The sequence below is a fragment of the Equus caballus genome, chromosome 26 (genome assembly GCF_041296265.1).
Source record: "Equus caballus isolate H_3958 breed thoroughbred chromosome 26, TB-T2T, whole genome shotgun sequence".
Classification (NCBI taxonomy): domain Eukaryota; kingdom Metazoa; phylum Chordata; class Mammalia; order Perissodactyla; family Equidae; genus Equus; species Equus caballus.
In genome coordinates, this window is record NC_091709.1 from 36,671,876 (window position 1) to 36,690,983 (window position 19,108).

General features: G+C 56.7%; 1 protein-coding gene across 2 annotated transcripts; it reads left to right on the top strand.

The window, feature by feature from the left end:
• Positions 1-10,851: 10,851 nt before the first annotated feature.
• On the top strand, positions 10,852-14,249 carry OLIG2 (oligodendrocyte transcription factor 2). 2 transcript variants are annotated; one of them, XM_023630047.2, is made up of 2 exons: positions 10,852-11,062; positions 11,837-14,249. In XM_023630047.2, the coding sequence occupies exon 2, from the start codon at positions 11,908-11,910 to the stop codon at positions 12,877-12,879; it is 972 nt and encodes a 323-aa protein (XP_023485815.1). In that variant the 5' UTR covers positions 10,852-11,062; positions 11,837-11,907; the 3' UTR covers positions 12,880-14,249. The 2 variants fall into 2 exon arrangements, with proteins under 2 accessions (XP_023485815.1, XP_070108179.1); XM_070252078.1 differs by lacking the exon at positions 10,852-11,062 and adding an exon at positions 11,146-11,412.
• Positions 14,250-19,108: the final 4,859 nt, after the last annotated feature.

The following is a 19,108-nucleotide window of genomic DNA, read 5'->3' on the forward strand; positions in this document are numbered from 1 at the left end:
AAGGCAAATAGCACATAATGAAAAGGCACTTGAAGGAAGAGTAAAGAGACAAACAGGACCCAGAATGTCCACTACAGAAGTTGCCCAGAGTGGGTCCTGGCCATCAGCACGGCCACATCCAGAATGACACAGAAAGTGACCAGGATGTGCTCATTCAACTTCCCGCAGAGCTTCTTCTAAAGGGAGGATGGCCTCATCACATCGCCGTATTGTACGTCTCAAGTCTTGTGAGGACTTTGCCCTGGGTATCAGTTAGGATTCAGGCTCAAAGACCTGTGCAGTGGAGACATACCTCTTCAGATATCCAAAAGTGCCCCCACTCAGCACTGGGAAGTCCCTTACCTTTGGTTAGGCTTGGTTTAGCTGCGTCAGAAAACCCAACACAAGGGCCGGCCCAGTGGCAGAGTGGTTAAGTTTGTGTGCTCCACTTCAGTGCCCCAGGGTTCACAGATTTGGATCCTGAGTGCGGACCCACACACCGCTCATCAAGCCATGCTGTGGTGGCATCCCACATACAAAATAGAGGAAGATTGGCACAGATGTTAGCTCAGGGACAATCTTCCTCATCAAAAGAAAGGAAGGAAGGAAGGTAAGGAGGAAGGGAGAGAGAGAGAGAGTAAGAGAAAGAGAGAGAGAAAGAAAGGAAGGAAGGAAGGAAGAGAGAGGGAGAGAGGGAGAGGAAGGGAGAGAGAGAGAGAGAAAGAAAGAGAGAGGGAGAGAGAAAGAAAGAAGGAAGGAAGGAAAGAAAGAAAGAAAGAGAGAAAGAAAGGAGACAAGAAGAAAAGAAACTTCAACATAACAATGGGTTTAACAAAGCAGAAGGGATTTGTCCTCATCTAAGGGGATAAGTCTGGGCGTGTCTGGACCCAGGCTGCTTCTCTCTTAATGCTCTTTCACATGTGGTCCCACAGCCACTTCATGATTCCAATGGCTCTTCCAGCCAGCAGGAATTTGAGAACAGAACGAGGACACGCTCCCTACTTTAAGGAAGCCTCTGGAAGTTGCACGCACCACTTCTGTTTACATCCTCCTGGCCAGAACTTGGTCCCAAAGGAGACTGCAAAATATAGTGCTCATTCTGGGTGGCCATGTGCCCAACCAGAAGTTCTATAGAGAAAGTGGAACTGATTTGGGGAAACAACCAGCACTGTTTGCCATATGACTATGGAGGGGGGACAGTGGGTTAACCCCATGCACCCTACTCTAACCACCTTACGGGGCTATTGAGAGAATCAGAAGAAATTCTAATAGTAATCATGGTAGTAACTACTTTTGTTAACGTGTTTGAGAGCGGAAGTGCTCTAGTTTGGTTCCCTGCTGGACCCCTAGCACCTAGGACAGTTCACAGCACAGGAAGGGAGCCCAGTGAATATCAGCTGAGTTCTAATGCTCAAAATCCCTCAGCAGATAAAATGCCCTGGCACACTTGGACCGCTCTACCCAGCTACTCGGAAGAAAGCATTAGCTAATCTTTGGAAGGATCGGAAATGGTACCAGATGTTGACATCGATTAGAATTTGTAGCTTGATGTTTTAAAAGGAGAAATGACATTTTATTCTTCTATGCTGTAGAGTCACAGTGGTCAGACTGTCACCTATTCTGAAATTAGAGATCACGTTTTCCCTGGACTCAGGAACATAAAAGTTGAGCATTTAAATTAGCTGTCAGCAAGGCAGTCTCTCTTCTACCTTGTGACATATTTTGGGACACCACTTGGGTAACAGTTTGGCAACATCTATCAAAATTGCAAATGCACAGATGACCTGACTGAATAATACTAATTCTAGGGATTTCTCCTTGTGCTATTCTACATATATGCAAATGACAATTTACAAGGTATTTCACAGTAGCGTTGTTTGTAATAGGGAAAAGCTACAAATGATCTAAATGTCTTTCACCAGAGCAGCAGCTAAATAAATTCCAGTACATCCATATTACAGAAGGATGGATTTTTTTTTTAAGGAGCAAGCTTTTAATATGTTGTAAAGAAATGATCTCCAAGATATCAACTGAAAAAAAGCAAGGTGGTAAAACGGTATGTATGGTATGTTACCATTTGCATAAAAGGGGGAACAGAGTATACATTTTTATATTTGCTTAGATTTGCAAAGAATATCTCTGGAAGCATAAGCAAGAGATGGTGACTCAGCAAGGGAACCGGGTGGCTGGGGGACAGAAGTTGGAAGCAAATTTTTCATTAGATGCTTTTAATTGAACTATGTGAATATATTACCTATTCAACAAATAAACAAAAGTAACCATAACTAATTAGCTTCATCTCGTGGCCTTATATATATTCTTTAAAGTATGTCTGTCCAGATCTCTCTGACTGATTGCCCTCCAGACAGGAGAGAAGACAGACTATTGTTTTCACAGTTGCAATAAGAAAAAATGGACGTACCTGCAAGTTTCAGGCAGTGGCTAAAAGTGCCCTCCTGGGGACACCTTGGAGAAGCTTACTCAGTGCAGGAGGCTCCTTGACCTCTCATCTGGGGCTCCTAGTGTCCTCGTGTTCTCTGTGACCAAGAGAAGCAGAAAAAGTATCCTCAGGAGATGGGGTGCACAGATTCTGATGCTGTCATGTTCCATTTTGAAGAAGGGGGCAACTGTCTTCACTTAGGTTGGGGGGAGGTTCCTTGCACCTCTGACTGCTCTGGTGAGAGTGTCTGAGGAGCAGGTGCATTGTAAATATGCATATTGTGGCAGGCTGGGCTGTGCAAGTGTGTTTGTGTACACGGGGCCATACATATGCTGTAAGGTACAGAGTGTTCTCTATTTGGTGAAGAAAGCAAAGTAGAGAACAGTGTCTACAGCATGCTACCACTTGGGTAAAAAAGAAGAGAAAGAGAGAGATCTTTAAACACATAGTTCGTACATTCAAAGAATATTTCTGGAGAGGCCGGCCCTGTGGTGTAGTGGTTGAGTTTGGTGCACTCCACTGCAGCGGCCTGGGTTCGCGGGTTTGGATCCCAAGCCTTGATCTACACCACTCGTCACTCATGCTGTGGCAGCAACCCACCTACAAAATAGAAGAAGATTAGCACGGCTGTTAGCTGAGGGTGAATCTTCCTCAAGCAAAAAAAGGGGAAGATTGGCAACAGATGTTAGCTCAGGGTGAATCTTCCTCAGCAAAAATAATAATAATAATATTTCTGGAATACACAAGAAACTATAACAGTGGTGTCTCTGGGGTCTGGGGTAAGGTCAGTTGTTCCAGGGAGACTTGCGCTTGTCATCAAATACCCTTTCTACTATTTGAGTTTTATTTTCGCCGTGTGCTATATAGTACCTATTCAAAACAAGATTTTAGAGAAGAAAGAATTCCAATTTATATAATATGGTTTCTTTCTTTCTTTTTCTCTTCTTCCTTCCCCTCCTCCCCCCACCTCCTCTTCTTTCCTCTCCTCCTCCTCCTTTTTCTCCTTTTAGTGGAAACTATAAATACAGTCTAAACAGAATGGCCTCTTCCCTTAGACTTAGTCTTATAGTCAACCCAGAAGTGGATGATTTTTTGTTGTTGTTGGAAGTGGGGAAAGAAAAGAAAATTGAATGTCTAAAACTCCAGCATCTTCCAAAATTACAGAACCTGAGTTCTGCTCTGGTCACAGCCCCAGACTAGGAATGTTCTGCTCACACACTGAACATTCTCCTTTGAGCCAATCCAAGTCTCAGACGCATGGGCTCAATTTCCCGCACATCTGACACCAGGCAAAGTGGGAACCAGTCCTCCCCACCACACCCGCTGGGAAGGGAGAGACTCCTCAAAGGAGAACCAGCCTGCTGCAGAGAGCCCAGCAGGAGCCCTGACTCCGTGGTCCTCTGACCTTGAGGGCACACACAGTGGAAACATGTTCTCAGAGTTTCTGGTTCTGATTGGCTATTCAGGGCTGGACAGAGGCTGGAGCGGAGGACCTGCACAAGCCACGTTGGTGCAGGCCTACACTGTTAAAGGGGTCAGGTGCATCTTGCACGGATGTGGAAAGATGTCCAAGAGACGCTAAGAAATGAAAGAGGCAGGTTATCAGGCCTGGGTACAGTCTGGAAGGACTTCACCAACATCTTGACAGTGGCTTGATGGAGGAAATGGGGTTGGACTACTGACAACTTTTGCTTTCTGTATTAGTTCAAAGTTTTCTGTTTTCATAAGGGGCATGCATTTTTTTAAATGCTTATTGAATTTTATTTAACAGATGGTCAAGGGGGCGGGAGCAAGGACTATTCAAATGGCCGCGGGGGAACTGAGGAATCCGGAGGAAAGAGCCTTGTCAGCCCCAGAAACGGTCTGAGTCTGGGACTGGAAGATCCAAGGACCTTGGAGGAAGGAGCATGTTTGAGGCTCAGCCCCCAAAAGACCCAGGGCAGGGATTCTCTAACCTGACTGTGCCCCTGCACCCCCTGGGGACCTTGATTAACTTAGATTCTGTCTCTCTGGGTCTGGATGAGCCCGAGATTCTGTATTTCTAAGGAGCTCCCACATGATGTTTGTCCTGTGGTCCCGGGACCACAAGGGTTGGAGACAGGCCGGCGGGGGCGGGGAGTCTCAGGTCCAGTGTGTGTCATTTTAACAACGAGCAAAATAAAAAATAAAATTCAGATATATGCATTAGAGGAGGAATGAGAAAGAGAAGGGACAGGGAGCGACTAACAGAAGCGAGAGGAAAATAACAGAAAGGGAAGGAAAAAGGGGAGAAACACTAGAACGTGCCCATCTCCTGTCTTTCCCGCCCGCTTCTCCAAATCCCTAGTCGAGGCCTGGTGCGCGGTGCAAGGTGCCCCCGGCTCTTCTGCGGCGCTGCGATGGTCCCCACCCGGCGGCAGTTGCGAGCAGCAGGCCCAGCGCGGCGTCCACTTCGCTGCGCGGGCCGCCAGCCCGGCACCCACGCAGCGGGGTCCTGGATTCCCGGTGCGCTCAGCCGCCGCCGCGCGCACTGGGGTCTCGGGCGGGGAGACGTGGCTGGGTGTCCCCTGCCGGGTGTCTGTTCGGGCTGAGCGGGGGAGTGGGGCGGGGGGAGGGTGCGCAGCCGGGGTTCCCTAGCCACGCCATCGCCCAGCGATCAGGACCCCGAGGCTCTTCTGGCCTCGCGTGCCTCTCCCTTCGCGTGGCCCGAAGCTGACGGGCAGTGGCCTGAGCCCATCTCTGGCTCTGGCTCTGGCTCTGGGCGCAAGGCTCGGCCTCAAGCGGAGAGCAGGCCGGTCCCTCGCGACCCCGGAGAGCCCGGGAGCCGCGCGCTCTCCTGTCCATCCGTCCCAGTGGGACGGGATTGAGAGCGTCCCGGAGGGGACCTAGTGCGGCACATTACCAGATGACCCATTTGGCTTGTGGTGGGGGTTCTGTACCTCACCTCTTATATGGCCAGTAGTGGGCAGCATGGGCCTCAACCGGCATTTTTGAAATCGGTTTAATTAGGAGGGAAATTTGTACCTTTGGCGCTATTGCTGTTGTCTCTTGCAGTGTGGAAACTCCTATAAAATTCGTTGGATAGCTGTCTTACCACTGGTCCTTCGTTCGATTTATTGAGCCCGTCTTGGGCCCGTCCCTGGTCTGGGCTCCAGGGATGCAAAGTGAGTTCAGGGAAAGCGAAGACCCTCGAGGCGCTCCCCTGAGGGAGCCAGACCCTCCCAATAGAGGTGAACACTGACAGGGAGCAGGGAGAGAGCCCTGGGTGCTACAGCTCAACCCCGGGTTGGTGGGCTTCCCAGGCTGACCCCTGAAAGGCTAGTACAAGACACACACATGAACCGAAAGAAGGGCGAGGGGCTGGGGGAGCACTTGGGAAGATGGGAATTAGCATCGTTCCCCAAGTGCTCCGGGGGCCTGAGAAAGGGGGCGTCGGAAGGGGAGAGGTTAAGAAGGCGCAGGGCCAGATCAGGACCCCGTAGGCCGCCTTAAAGGGCTCAGACGTGATCGTGCAGGCAATGGGGAGATGTCACACTGCTACATTTTCCCAATGTAGCAAGCCAGGCCAGCCACCCCGTGCTTGGAGCAGAGCAACAATCACCCTTCCGTACGCGGAGGTGAGAGGCTCCACGCCCTGCACACACGCAGCGTCCCTGGGTCCACCTCGCAGCGGTGTGCAGGGGCCGGAGAGCACACACATCCGGTCTCCGGAAACTGGTGGCGCAGAGTTGTCACCTGGAGCCTGGAAGAGTCTCCCCGCGCTCAGAAGCCTGCTGCGTCTTCTCACCAAGGGTCTTAGCCCCAGACTAGGTCGGGGTTTCCCGGGCCCCTGTGTCCCCGCTGCCCTATAACCGAGTGGAGCACACCCCACCTCAGGGTCCGCCACCTGACCAAGGACACCCCCACCCGCGCTTTCCAACCTGTTCACTCTCTGGATTAATCTCGACGCGCGATGGGGGAGCGCCTAGTGTCTCATGGATGGAGGGGGCCGGGGAAGCAGATAAAGGTACAGGACAGAGCCACAGAGACCCCTGGGCCTTGGGGTCCCGAGATTGAACCCAGCTCCTACCTTGACCTCTAGTTTTCAGTACCTTCATCTGTAAGATGGGACAACGGGCCTCCCTCTTAACATTTGGGTGAGAAAATGCTTTGTAGGTAAAACAAAAACAAAAACAAAACAACTTCATTCCACTGTGAACTTGGGGAGCAGGTTAATTTCAGTGGCCCTGACGCTTAGCAGCAGGTGGCAGTTGTGCTGGCTTGACAGAAGGGGTTGATGGGGGGAGGGGCTGACTCCCGGAAGTGGCTATCATTTTGAGGTTTTGTTAGGCTGCCCTTTAGCTTCCTGGAGCAGCCTCCCTCCCCCTAAGATCCAGAACATTCCTCCCAAATTTTCCCCTAGGCCCAGCCTTCCTGACACCCAAGCCTGAGCCAGGCCAGGGCAGTGGGTCCTCGAGCCTCAGCACCTCACAGCCCTGGAATAGCTTGAGTATTAGCAGAATAGAGAAACTACAAGAGGAGGCTGCCGTTTGAACCTCTCCCGTGCTCCAACTCACAGCAGACACACTCTTAGAGGCCACAGGTAGCTTCTAGAACCCCACTTTAGGAATGAGAACCTGAAGCCAGGAGTTCACAATGGTAATCTCTAAGTCTCTGACTCACATTCCTCAGCTGCCTCCCTCACCTCGCCCTGCCTCCCTGGACCTGCCCCTCTGCTCCCTGGACCTTGGGCAAATGGCCACATCTCTCTGAGTGTCAGTTTCCCCATCAGTAAAATGGGAGTAACACCTCCCTCCTGCCATCAGTGAGAGATTAAATGAGATGAAGTCTGTCAAGACCTGCTAAGGGCCTGCATCTGTAGGTCGTCTTTAGCCAGAGTTGTCATTAGATAGAAGCCACCACCCCTGTCATTCTAAAGGTTCCATATACCCAGTAATGCAAATTACAGATCCCGTGGTTTACTTTGTGCACCAAATAAATACACATACACCTTCACCCAAATTTACGAGTATTTTACCAGTCGCATTTCACACTAGCCCAGGTGCACATTTACATATGTGCGCATTCAGAAGTATTTACCAAAGTCAGGTCCTGTGCTCCGTGCGGCCCCCCTGCGCCCTCCCCAACCACACTCCCACCCCCACCCCCCACCTCCCACCTCGACATCGGGATGACCCGGGACAGCTCTTCGAGCTGAGTCTGGCAAGGAAGACGAATGTCATTTGTTTGCAGAGTTCTGCTTTCGGAGGGGGCTCATCGCTCACATTTGGGCGCCAAACGCTGCCATTCCACATCCTTTCTAGTTTCCGGACCAGAACTATGGCTGAAATGGTTTTTTCTTTCCTTTCCGGGGCCTGGAGCTTCCCCTCCCACTGCTTGCCCTGGCCCGCCCTGCGCAACGACGAAGCTCTCCTAGGCAGCCAAGCCGAAAAACCGGCTGAATGTGTGCAGGAACCTGAGGAAGGGAAAGGCGAGAAGGGAAAGAAAGGCCCGAGAGGAACCGGGGAGCAGTGGGAGGTCTGCGTCTTGGAGCTCCGCACGAGCCCGCCCCGGCCCGTTTGGCACAAGCTCCTCCCGGGCCGCCAGGCGGCTGAGCAAAGGCCGGCCCGACACGCACCCGGCCTTTTGTAGGAAAGAAACACAAAGGAGAGGGAAAAACATGTCTTCCGTTTTGACGGAGGAGGCCGACAGCTCCAGGATGCCTGGGCCAACCAGGAACTCTCAGAGCCCGGGCCCATTAGCCTTGGCAAGTGAGCACTCAATTTCGCGGGAAGGGGCTGCGGTCCAGCTGCGCGCTCCGGTGGGAACCGTGGTGCCCGGGACCTGCCCGGGACGTTCACACTAGGCGCCCAACGCAAGACCTGGCCAAGTGCCCTACGCCTCCAGGACGCCCAAGGACAAGCGCCTGTGGCCCGGCTCTAGTTTCCGATTACTCCTGGAGGGGGAGGAGGACTCGGAGACATGGCAACATGTGTCCAGCGACCTATATGCCCCTGGATCAAAGGAGCCCAGGGGGACACAGACTGCCTTCACCCCACCCCCAGCAACTGTCTGGCGACCAGAGGACATTGAGGGAGGCTGCGGGGGAAGGGGCTTGCAACCCAGGGCTGCCAGCCCGAGCTCCGGGCGGGGGGATTGAGGATAGCCAGGTGCCGCTGCACAGCCCAAGAACAGCCACCACTGACTGCCGCGGCTCAGTGGCGCGGGGCTGGGGCCTGGAGCGTGCGGAAACTGGCGAGCACACCAGCTCTCCTGCCTCCGGACCTTCCTGGGCTCTAAACTCGCGCCGTGCCAGTAGCGGCCCCACAACTTTCGCCCTTGCTTCCAATTCCAGCTACTGCAGCAAGATCGTAAAGAACCCCAGAACGCGCGCTCTCGAGGACCGCTGGACGCAGAGCAGTCGCCGGTGGCAAGTAACAAAAAAAGGAACCGGGGCTCCGGGACACGCGTTCGCCGCTGGACTAACCCCAGCGGCTGCAACCCAGACGCGTACACGTTGCGCCTGCTGGTGTTTATTAGATGCAGTGGCGTGCGCACAAGTCCACGCCCCAGCTGGTGGCCCACAGCTCACAGCCTCATGAATGTCCTCACCGCCGGTGGCCGGGGAGTCTCAAAGAAATGATCCTTAAATATCTGAGTTCTTCCTGGTCCCCACCCCCTGTTCCCTGCGTTCTTCCATGTGACAGCTTCTCCTAATTGAGCGGCTATGGGTCATCCTCCGTAACGGTTGGACGACATATCTCCACGCTTCAGTTCTTCATGTTTTAAATACATATTTAACGGATGGCTGCAGAGCCAGCTGGAAAACACGCGGGTTGAAACATAATGCTCCAGAAGGCACGAGATTGAGGCGAAGGAGAGAGCCTGCTCGCCGGGGCTTTTCTAGCACAGACGGGATGGGGGGACCTAGCCAGGACCTGGAAGCCACAGCGGGGGTTTCCTTTTGTATTTGTTTATTTTGTAACTTTGCTCCTTGAACGCGAATTCCTTACTACGCCTATGTGTCTATTTTTTAAGCCACACATGCAAATTAAAAGTTCTCAAAAAACGGTGGTAACCAGAAGATGATAACACTCCCATGGGGAGAGGGCCGTGGCTTGTGCGTGTGTGTGTGTGTGCGCGCGCGCGCACACACACACACACACACACACACACACACAGTATAAACGGCTGGAGTTCAGGATCTGCCAAAACAAACACTTCTGTCCTGGAAATGTATGCATGTGAGAAACTCAGCTGAGGGAAAAGGTTAACATCTGCGGAGACGGACAGCGGCTTCTAGATAAACAACCGCCAGCGCTGGCATGTCCAGTCCAGTCTGGGCAGCGCTGCAAAAGGTTAGCCATTTTTTCTGTAGGCTTGCGGCAGACCCAGACTCTCTATTTTCCCATCTGTAAAACGGGTAGATGCGTCGGTATCTCGGAACTACCTCAGTTATGCGCTTCTCCAGACCCGACTTAATTCCTCATGGCCAAGGGTTTCTGGGTTTGGGAGCCAGGCTGCTGTAAAATGTGACCGAACGCGGCCGCGAGTGTTTGGATCTCGCTGTCTGGCCCATGGTGAGCAGAAGTTTTTGCCCTGACCTGAGACCTCTTTTTGCAGGCAAACCCATGTGCCCCCTACCCCATGGCGTGGTGAAGACCACAAAGATGATGCTGAAAATACCATCATCCGGTTCCCGCGCTGGGAAGGGGGTTCTTAACTCTGGGCTCGCCTCTAGCGTGGTTACTGTATGAAAATAACTCGTTCCTGTGTCTACTCGAGTCATCTTCAACTTAATGAAGACTTGTGATTTCTTTCAAAACACCGTCCTGGAGTCGGTCTCCTGCTTCCTTCTCCTTCTTCCTCTCAAAACTCTGGCCCCAGCTGGGGGCGCTACCGGCCGCCCGACGAGCTGCGACAGCGGCCACCTAGACGCGCGCTTAGAGTGAGAAGAAAGTAGGAGCTTTGTGCCTGGTTATCCTTTCCTTTTGGGGCTCAAAATGCCCACAGTTGATGAAACCCATGATGTGGGGACAGGCGGCGAGAACCCAGAAAGAGCGACAGGAAAAGCAAAGGAGGAGACTCTAGCCGCGGCTCCTGGGTCGCTAGGGTTATCCGCGCGCATCCCAAAAGATACGACTGCGTTGGGTATCAGGTTAGTCTGTCTGCAGAGCCCCTAGCCCACCCCATCTCCCAGCCTAACTCTGTGGTCACCGTATTTTTATAGAAGTGTGACAACGTTTCCTCTTTCCCTTGGTCCCAACCGCGCTCGGCTCTCTCTACTTCCCCCACGGGCCTGCCCTCCCCCACCCCCTCGCCCTCGGTCCCTCCTCCAGTCCCTCCCCAAGAATCTCCCGGCCGCGGGCCCCCATTGGCTGCGCGCGGGGAGGAGGCGTGTGCCGGGCCGGGCGAGTTTCATTGAGCGGAATTAGCCCGGATGACATCAGCTTCCCAGCCCCCCGGGCGGGCCCAGCTCATTGGCGCCGCCGCCCCTCCAGGACCCGCACATTGTTCCCCGCCCCCGCCTCGGCCACCGCCGCCGTCGCCGCCGCCACCGGGCTATAAAAACGGGCAGAGCGCCGAAAGGTGCGGATGCTTATTATAGACCGACGCGACATCAGCGCCCGGACCACGGTTCTCTGCTGCGGCTTTGGGGAACCAGCTCCTCTAATTGCATCCACAGTAAGTGTCCCCGCCCCCCAGCAGTCCCTGCCTGTATCCCAGGAACAGACGCCCCTTAACTCAGCTGCGACCCAGGAAGCTCTGATAGAGGGGGCTCCGATCCCGCCCCTACCAGTCAGTTCCCCTGAGCGGCTTCGCTGCTCTGACCCTCCCCACACTCATCGCAGCATCCCCTACGCCCGAAAGCGAGGAGTCGGGGCGACGACAGTTCCTTTTCCCCAAGTCCCGGTCAGCTGGCGAGCTCTCCGCGGTCCCCGACGCAGCTTATGGAATCTGGGCCCCGCGCGGGCGCTGCGAGCGTGTGTGCGCGTGTGCGCGTGTGTTTGCTCCGCGGTGTCGATGGAGATAAGGTGGATGCGTTTGAGGAACCAAATACTTCTCTGTTTAGATCTCCACCCTCCCCCCGCCCCCTCCAAAAAAAAACCCTCGCTCGCTACTCTTCCAGTCCTGGAGATCCAGGCTTCCCATTCCTAACTGAAGGCATAAAACCTCTAGAATGCCACCCTCACTGAGGGGCATCCATACTCCCCGAAACAAAACCACCTGTGGAGGGGAGGCGACGGGGAGGGAAACAGAGAGATGACTTAAGCGTACCTGTGTACCGCTGGAAGGAAGGCCAGAGAGAGCGAGGTGGACACAGAGCGACCCGCCGCCGCGCCTGGACCCCGCGCTGCGGTGCAGACGGGAGCGGCTTTTCTCTCACCGACTTCGTGCCTCTCTCTATTGATCTCGATCGATCTCTGTCTCTCTCCTGTTTTTTTCTCTTCTCTGCAGGAGGTGTGCGTGGAAGCTCTGAGGGCCAAGGGAGGGAGGACTCAGCCAAAGCGCGACTATCCCTCGGGGCCATGGACTCGGACGCCAGTCTGGTGTCCAGCCGCCCGTCGTCGCCAGAGCCCGATGACCTTTTTCTGCCCGCCCGGAGTAAGGGCAGCGGCGGCAGCGGCTTTACGGGAGGCACCGTGTCTTCGTCCACGCCGAGCGACTGCCCGCCAGAGCTGAGCGCCGAGCTGCGTGGCGCCATGGGCACGGCGGGCGCGCACCCCGGGGACAAGCTGGGCGGCGGCGGCTTCAAGTCATCCTCGTCCAGCACCTCATCGTCCACGTCGTCGGCGGCCGCGTCGTCCACCAAGAAGGACAAGAAACAGATGACAGAGCCCGAGCTGCAGCAGCTGCGCCTCAAAATCAACAGCCGCGAGCGCAAGCGTATGCACGACCTCAACATCGCCATGGATGGGCTGCGCGAGGTCATGCCCTACGCGCACGGCCCGTCCGTGCGCAAGCTCTCCAAGATCGCCACGCTGCTGCTGGCGCGCAACTACATCCTCATGCTCACCAACTCGCTGGAGGAGATGAAGCGGCTGGTGAGCGAGATCTACGGCGGCCACCACGCCGGCTTCCACCCGTCGGCCTGCGGCGGCCTGGCGCACTCAGCGCCCCTGCCCGCCGCCACGGCACACCCCGCGGCCGCCGCGCACGCCGCGCACCACCCGGCGGTGCACCATCCCATCCTGCCTCCGGCCGCCGCCGCTGCCGCCGCTGCTGCCGCCGCCGCCGCGGTGTCCAGCGCCTCCCTGCCCGGTTCCGGGTTGTCGTCGGTCGGCTCCATTCGGCCCCCGCACGGCCTGCTCAAGTCTCCTTCGGCAGCGGCGGCGGCCCCGCTGGGGGGCGGAGGCGGCGGCAGCGGGGGCAGCGGCGGCTTCCAGCACTGGGGCGGCATGCCCTGCCCCTGCAGCATGTGTCAGGTCCCACCGCCGCACCACCACGTGTCGGCCATGGGCACCGGCAGCCTGCCGCGCCTCACCTCCGACGCTAAGTGAGCGGTCCCGCTGCGGCGCGTTCTGGCGAGCAGGGGTGCCCAGAGGCCGCGGGGGAAGCAAGGACCGGCCGGCGCTGGGGTCTGGGAACTCAGTTCCGAGGAGGAGCGTAGGACCATGGGCTGGGGTGGGGGGCGATGGTGAGGACTCCAGCGCCGGGGAAGCTAAGCAACGGGGGCGCGCGCTGAACAGTGCGGAGGGAGAGGGGCGTTCGCTCCCGGACCTGGTCCAGCCCTCTCTGGCTTTAAACAGCGCTGGTCCGGTAGACACCATTTATAAGAAGGCACCGCTGCGTGCATCCCTCCCTCGACCCTCTCCCCCACAAAAAAGATGATCCTATAAACTGTGGTTTCCCCGTGAACAAGGTCGCATTCGGCGCGGGCAGCACTAGGTTACAGTGGGGCGGGGGGCAGGGAGGAGAGCATTGAGGACTTCCTCTCCTCGCTCCTTCCGTGGCGGGTGGGAGACTCGCGGGAGCCGCCCTCCAGGAGCGGCGGTCTGGCCTCTCCCTCAAGGGTCGTCCCTGGCCCAGGGCCAGGGGCAGCGAGTTATTTGGAAGCTGGCATTCGGTACCAGAAGCATTTAGGGTCGTGTCGGATCTCGATAGCTGGGTAAACTCACAACCGTCTGAGAACTGTTGCCGTTCCTCCCTGTCGCTCCAATTGGTTTGGGGGTTTGTGGTTTTCCGATAATCTGGATAATCTGTCGATGTTCCTTTGTCAACAGCATGAGCAAGCTTTATAGACGGTCAGAGTAGAACCACTTGTGGATTGGAATAACCTAAAACTGTCGACTTTGGGGGCGGGTGGTTTTTAGTTATTTTAAAATAGACTCTCTCCCCCCTTCCCCATTCTTTCCGTCTCTGAGCACGAAATGATTTGGTTTCTTACCCGATTGGGGCAGTCGTTTTGGTACCTGAGGGTTTGCCGGAACTCACAGGCTGTTGCCGTGAATCCAGCTTGGGTTATTTGTGGGTTCTCTTGGCTTTTTAAAGTTTTCTTTCTTGGGTGTGTAAATATAATATCCATGATGAGGTAAGTGCGTGCGGCTAAGCTTTGCTCACGTGACTGCCAGCCCCACCGGAGTCTAAGCTGGGTTTCCTCTATTTCGGTTTCTTTTTGCCAAGTTTAACACAAATGACAAACTCCTCCACGTGCTTCCTGCGTCCGCAGAAACGCCTCGGCGCTACCCGAGTTGCAATATGGGCTCCTCAGCGTCTGCCAAGTAACATCTCTCCTCTGAACGCAGACCCTCGCAGAGAGTGTATCATCTGTTTTATTTTTGTAAAAAGAAAAAAAGTGCTAAATAATATTTATTACTTGTTTGGTTGCAAAAACGAAATAAATGATCGAGTGTTGAGATTTTAAATAAAACCTAAAGTCGGGTGTCTTCCAGCCGTATGGTTGGGTGGGGGTGCGGGGAGCCATCCCGAGAAGGGAGTTCAGGACTCCATCCCTTGGAGCCGGATTTGGGGACCATTCCGCTGGTTTCATCCCGGAGAAAAATAGTTTGACTATTCTCCTTCTCCCGCCACCCCCCCTCCACCCCCCCAAACACACTTACGTTCTCTTTAAGACACATTTTGAGCACATCCTCCGGGGGTTCTCACAACTCGCTTGTTCTTACTTTTATTTTCCGACGCCCAATCCGAAACTCCTTTTCCCCTTGGTTGAGGGTTGAGTTCGCTGAAAGTGAAAAGTTCCCTCCCAGCGCGCGGAACTTTGGGCCTGGGGGCGAGGGCCGTGCCTTCGGGTGGGGGTCCCGCCGCTCAGCCCCCTGCCTGCCAGGACTTTATCTTCTTGCTCCTCGGAGGCGATCGCCCGCCCCCATCCTGCCGGCGGCTTCCCTTGGTTTCAGCTGCGGACCAGCCACGTGGGGCCCGGGCTGCGGCGCCACCGCGTTCGGGGCAAAGCGCTGCGGGAGCGTTGGGCGCGGGATCCACTAACCCTTCGCTCCCTTCCCTGCTCGATGCACGACCCTCCCCGGGCGCCCACTTGGGCCTTGACGTGCAAGGTGTCAGGTGCTGGGAACGGTCACCCAGAGCGAGATTCTCAGGAGCCGTGCTTCGGCCTCCATGCTCTGCCCCGGGGCCACCGCTTGTCTCCTCGCGGCCACTGGGCTCCTCATAATCCAAAATTGCAATATAAATTTAGCACGTGGCTCTTAAGAGAGATTCTGGGTAAAAATTAAAAAGCTTCGGCCTTTCGGGTCAAGGAGGAGGACAGACCACGTTGCCGCCTTCCAGCCCGCGGGCTTACGGGAGATGCAGTCCCTTGAAAGCCGCGACTGGTGCGGGCGCAGTAGACCGGTCCTCCGACCCTGGGCTCTCTCGCCGACCACGTCTTCGGTAGTCACCGGTGAAAGGTCCCTGCACCTGGGGCACCTGGGGATGGAGAAGGTTTCCCTAGTCGGAACCCCATTTCTTGAGGTCGGCCCAGGGGACTCGCCTTGCCCAGGACTGAGGGCCGCCCCATCCCCTAGGGCGGGGACAGGTGGTGCCGGGTCCTCCAGGAGTAGTGTCGGGCTGCTGGCCAGAACAGCAGGCGCCCAGGGATCCGAGGCTGCAGGCCTCGAATGGGCTTCGCTTTTCACCGACAGCTGGGAAAAGGCCGAGCGGCTGGGGACGGGTGAGGAACGGGACAGGGACCCGAGCTGCACTGGCGAATCAAAGAAGAGGGTAGGGCAGTATCTAGTAGCTTTTATTTCGAAGTCCCATTTGAAACGAAATGTGTTAAGAATTCAAAACTGGGTCCAACTGCAGACACAGAGGGATGCGAAGAAGCTGGAACTCGGAAGGGTGGGAGCTGAGAACCAGCATGGTGGGGCCGGGGTCTCGGTGGTAGTCGCGGTTTCCTGTACCCACCGTCAGGCTGGCGTGTGCGGGCTAGGGCTCCGGAGTCTGCAGAGGGGGGCAGCTGTTGAAATAAATCAAGTCTTCCTCCCGCCCCGGTACCCAAGCTCTCGGCCGGCATCCAACCGCCCGGCAGGCCAGATCTGGGCCCCCAAGGAAGGAGGGACTAGATCCAACCAGGCTCCGGGCCCTTTCCGGAGCCACCCGCCTAAACTGCATGCCCAGCCAGGGATCTCGGCCACCACGTGAGAGAGCGGAGCGTCCTTGGACGCCAAGCAGGCACACAGAGGCGCACACGAGCGTGCGCATGGCCACCCAGAGCAGGTGGCTCCTTGCCGGGGGTGGCCCTAGACTGGCGGGGGTGGGGTGAGGGGCTCAGGCCAGCGTCTGGGCTTCTGAGTAGAGCCTGAGAAGGTGTTCTGCAGCTACTCTGACTTCCCGAGGGCCCTTAATTGGGGGCGGGCCCCCTACTGAGAGAGGGGAAGGGAAAGGGAGGTAGCGAGCAGTCCTGGGCAGAGCGGTCTGCAGGGCCTGGCATGGCGGTCCCTGTCCTGGGAGCGTCAGTCCAGAGGTTGTCTGGAGCGCTGGGCCGCAGCTTAGCTTCTCCACCTCCCACGTGGCCCTCACGGTTCCCCAGCTCTTAGCCGCCTAGCCCAGGGACTTCGATCACTAACCCCATGGTCTCCGAGATTCTTCCTCCTGCCCTTTCCCCTAAGAACTCAGCTAAGGCGATGTTGGGGAGCAGAGCCCTCCCCCTTCTCTGTGCCCCAGCGCAGTGTCCTCAGGTGCCTCTCCCCCTTAATGGGCAGGAGTCACAGAAAATGATGATTCCCTGGATATGGTGCTGGAGGACTGGCCAGAGCCCCTTGGGCGCTGTAGGGCGCCTCTGGCACCCGTAGAGTTGGATCTCCGCATCCCAGAGACAGGCAGTGAGCAGCGGAGCCAGGCAAACCCTCAGACCTAACGGGCATCCCAGGGGGGGAACATGTTGCTGAGAACTGATGATGTCACACTGCCAGCAAGGCCCGTGTACTGTAGGAAGACCAATGTACCAGGGACACAGATGGCATCTGGGACTGGGGCAGCCCCGTAGGCAGGACCTGTCCTTCTCATTGCCAGACGGAAACCAGAAGAGCTCCAGGGCCAAGGCATTTGGGTTTTAAGGCCCCTGGACACTCTCAGTGCTGGAAAAATTTCTGTCTTCCTCCCTTTAGAGCAGAATCCACTTAGCAATCCATGTGAACTCCTACTGTTAAGTAAACACCTTGATGTCCCTGAGAAGTTCAACTAAGGCACGTGATTCCCCCTATACAAAAAGCCCCACCTCGCATTTTATGTTCTCTTTTATTACAGACTTTGGACCAAGTTTCCTGTCCCCACACAAGTGTCTCAGGTACAGTAGGGTCTTGAGACCTTACACCAAGGGTCTCAAGACACCTTGCTGGTGACAGGCCCCTCATTGTCTTTGCCAACCTGTAAGGGAGGCCAGCATCAGGCCTGGCCGTCCTGAGGGTAAGAGGTTGCTGCACTGAATGTCACCCTGGCCGGGCAGAGGGAGCGTGGAACAGCATGGGTTGGCATGCCACTCCTGGGTTTGGAGGCTGCAGACAGCCCATAGGCTAGAGCCCTGGGGCTAAGCCCCCCACTCCTTGTCAGGGTGATGGGCCATCCTAGGCAGGGCAGAGAGGGGATCACTTGCTCCCTCACAAGCCTACTCCCTGTCTCTCTTTTAGGGGCCGCATTATTGCCCTTTGACTGTGAAGTCCTGCCTGGTTATGGGGGTAGGGGACAGGTGTGGAGCAGGGGCTGCAGTGAAGAACAGATGCGGCAGACCTGGGAGCAAGGAGGCAGCTCCAGGCTGGCCTCCAGGGAGCTCAGGATGCTAATAATAGGTGGAGGAGGCTGGAAGAGGAGGCACCAATATTAAGCGAAGGCTAGGCGTATAAGGGCACCGCACTGAGAGCTTTACGTGTGTTATTAATGCATTCAGTTCTCACAGTAACCCACTGAGGATGGTGCAATTATTCCATTTTACAGGTGAGGAAACTGAGGCACAAAGAGGGTAAGTGACTCGCTCAGGGGCACAGCCAGTAAACAGAGGTGGCAAGGTTGTAATCCGGGAGTCTGGCTCCAGAGCCTGCGTCGGGGAGGTCGCCCCACCCCCACTCAGGTCCCCCTCGCCTCCCTCGCCCCACCCCCACCCCAGAGCCGGGCTCTGGGTCAGCCGTCCGTCAGGAATCCTCGGAGCTCCCGCGCTGCCCCCCGCCCCCTACGCCCCAGCCCCCTTAGATGACGCTCCTAACGCTCACCCTGCGCGCCTCACCCCATCTGTCCCTGACGCCCCCATCTGGGTGGCGGGAGGTGCGGAAAGGCTTTGGCAATTAGCAGGCTGGGGTGGGCGCGCGGCGCGGGCCGGGGAAGGGCCAGAGCGGGTGAGCCCAGGCGGCCCCTCATTAGGGCGGCCGGCGGCGCCGCGAGGGACTGTTGTTCATGCCGGCACAGCTGCCGTCCCCGCCGGCCCTCGGACCGCATCCCTGCCCCGTTGTGCAGTACACACCCGGTGCAGTTACTCGGAAAGGAGACGCAAACTGAAACTGCTGCGGGGGCCGGTCCGGGTGCAGGACAACCCGAGGCAGCGGCGGGAGCCCGGCGAGCTGGGAGCGCGCGCTCTCCTCCCCGCGGGTTTCGGGCCCCACTTTATGCCACGCTGAGAGCCCCACAGACACGCAGGTGGGCCGGATAGGCCCGCGGGCTTCCAGTTTGCAACTCCTTAAAGTGGCGCGGTTGACCACGACGACCTAGCCGGGCGCTGGGTTTGGAAGCTGCGTCTTTCTTTGGGGTCCTCGGGCCGCCACGGGAACGGACTTTCTCGGTGAACTCGCGACGAGCAGTGTGCAGACGTTCCCTTCGCTCCTTGCTTCCAGGATCCCGCGCAGGAAAAACGCTGGTGGACGCGGTCCACCCCGCTCTCCAGGGGCCCCAGCGCGGCTGCACCAGCCGGAATTGAAGCGGCTGCCTTGGACCGCGCGCGCGGCTTTCCTTTGGGGAGCTTTTATTCCGCGGCGGTGGCATGGCCTCTGAGTCCTCTGGTTGTGGGAACGGTTGGGGTTCCCCAAGAAGAAAACACTCAGAACCGGCCAGAGACGCCTAAGTTCGCGTGGGAGCCAAAGAGCATCCCCGGGGATCCTGCGAGCCCGCGGTCACCGGCTGGGTGCACGCACCGGAGTCCATGCACCGGAGTCCGCGCCCGGGCTCATGCACCCGGGCTCACGCATCCGAATTCGCGCTCACGAGTCCACGAGGATGAGCGAGCCTCGGGCCTCGAGGCAGCGGCCTCGGTCTGGAAGCCCTCGGGCCCTGCTGAGCCCTGGATGCTGGATG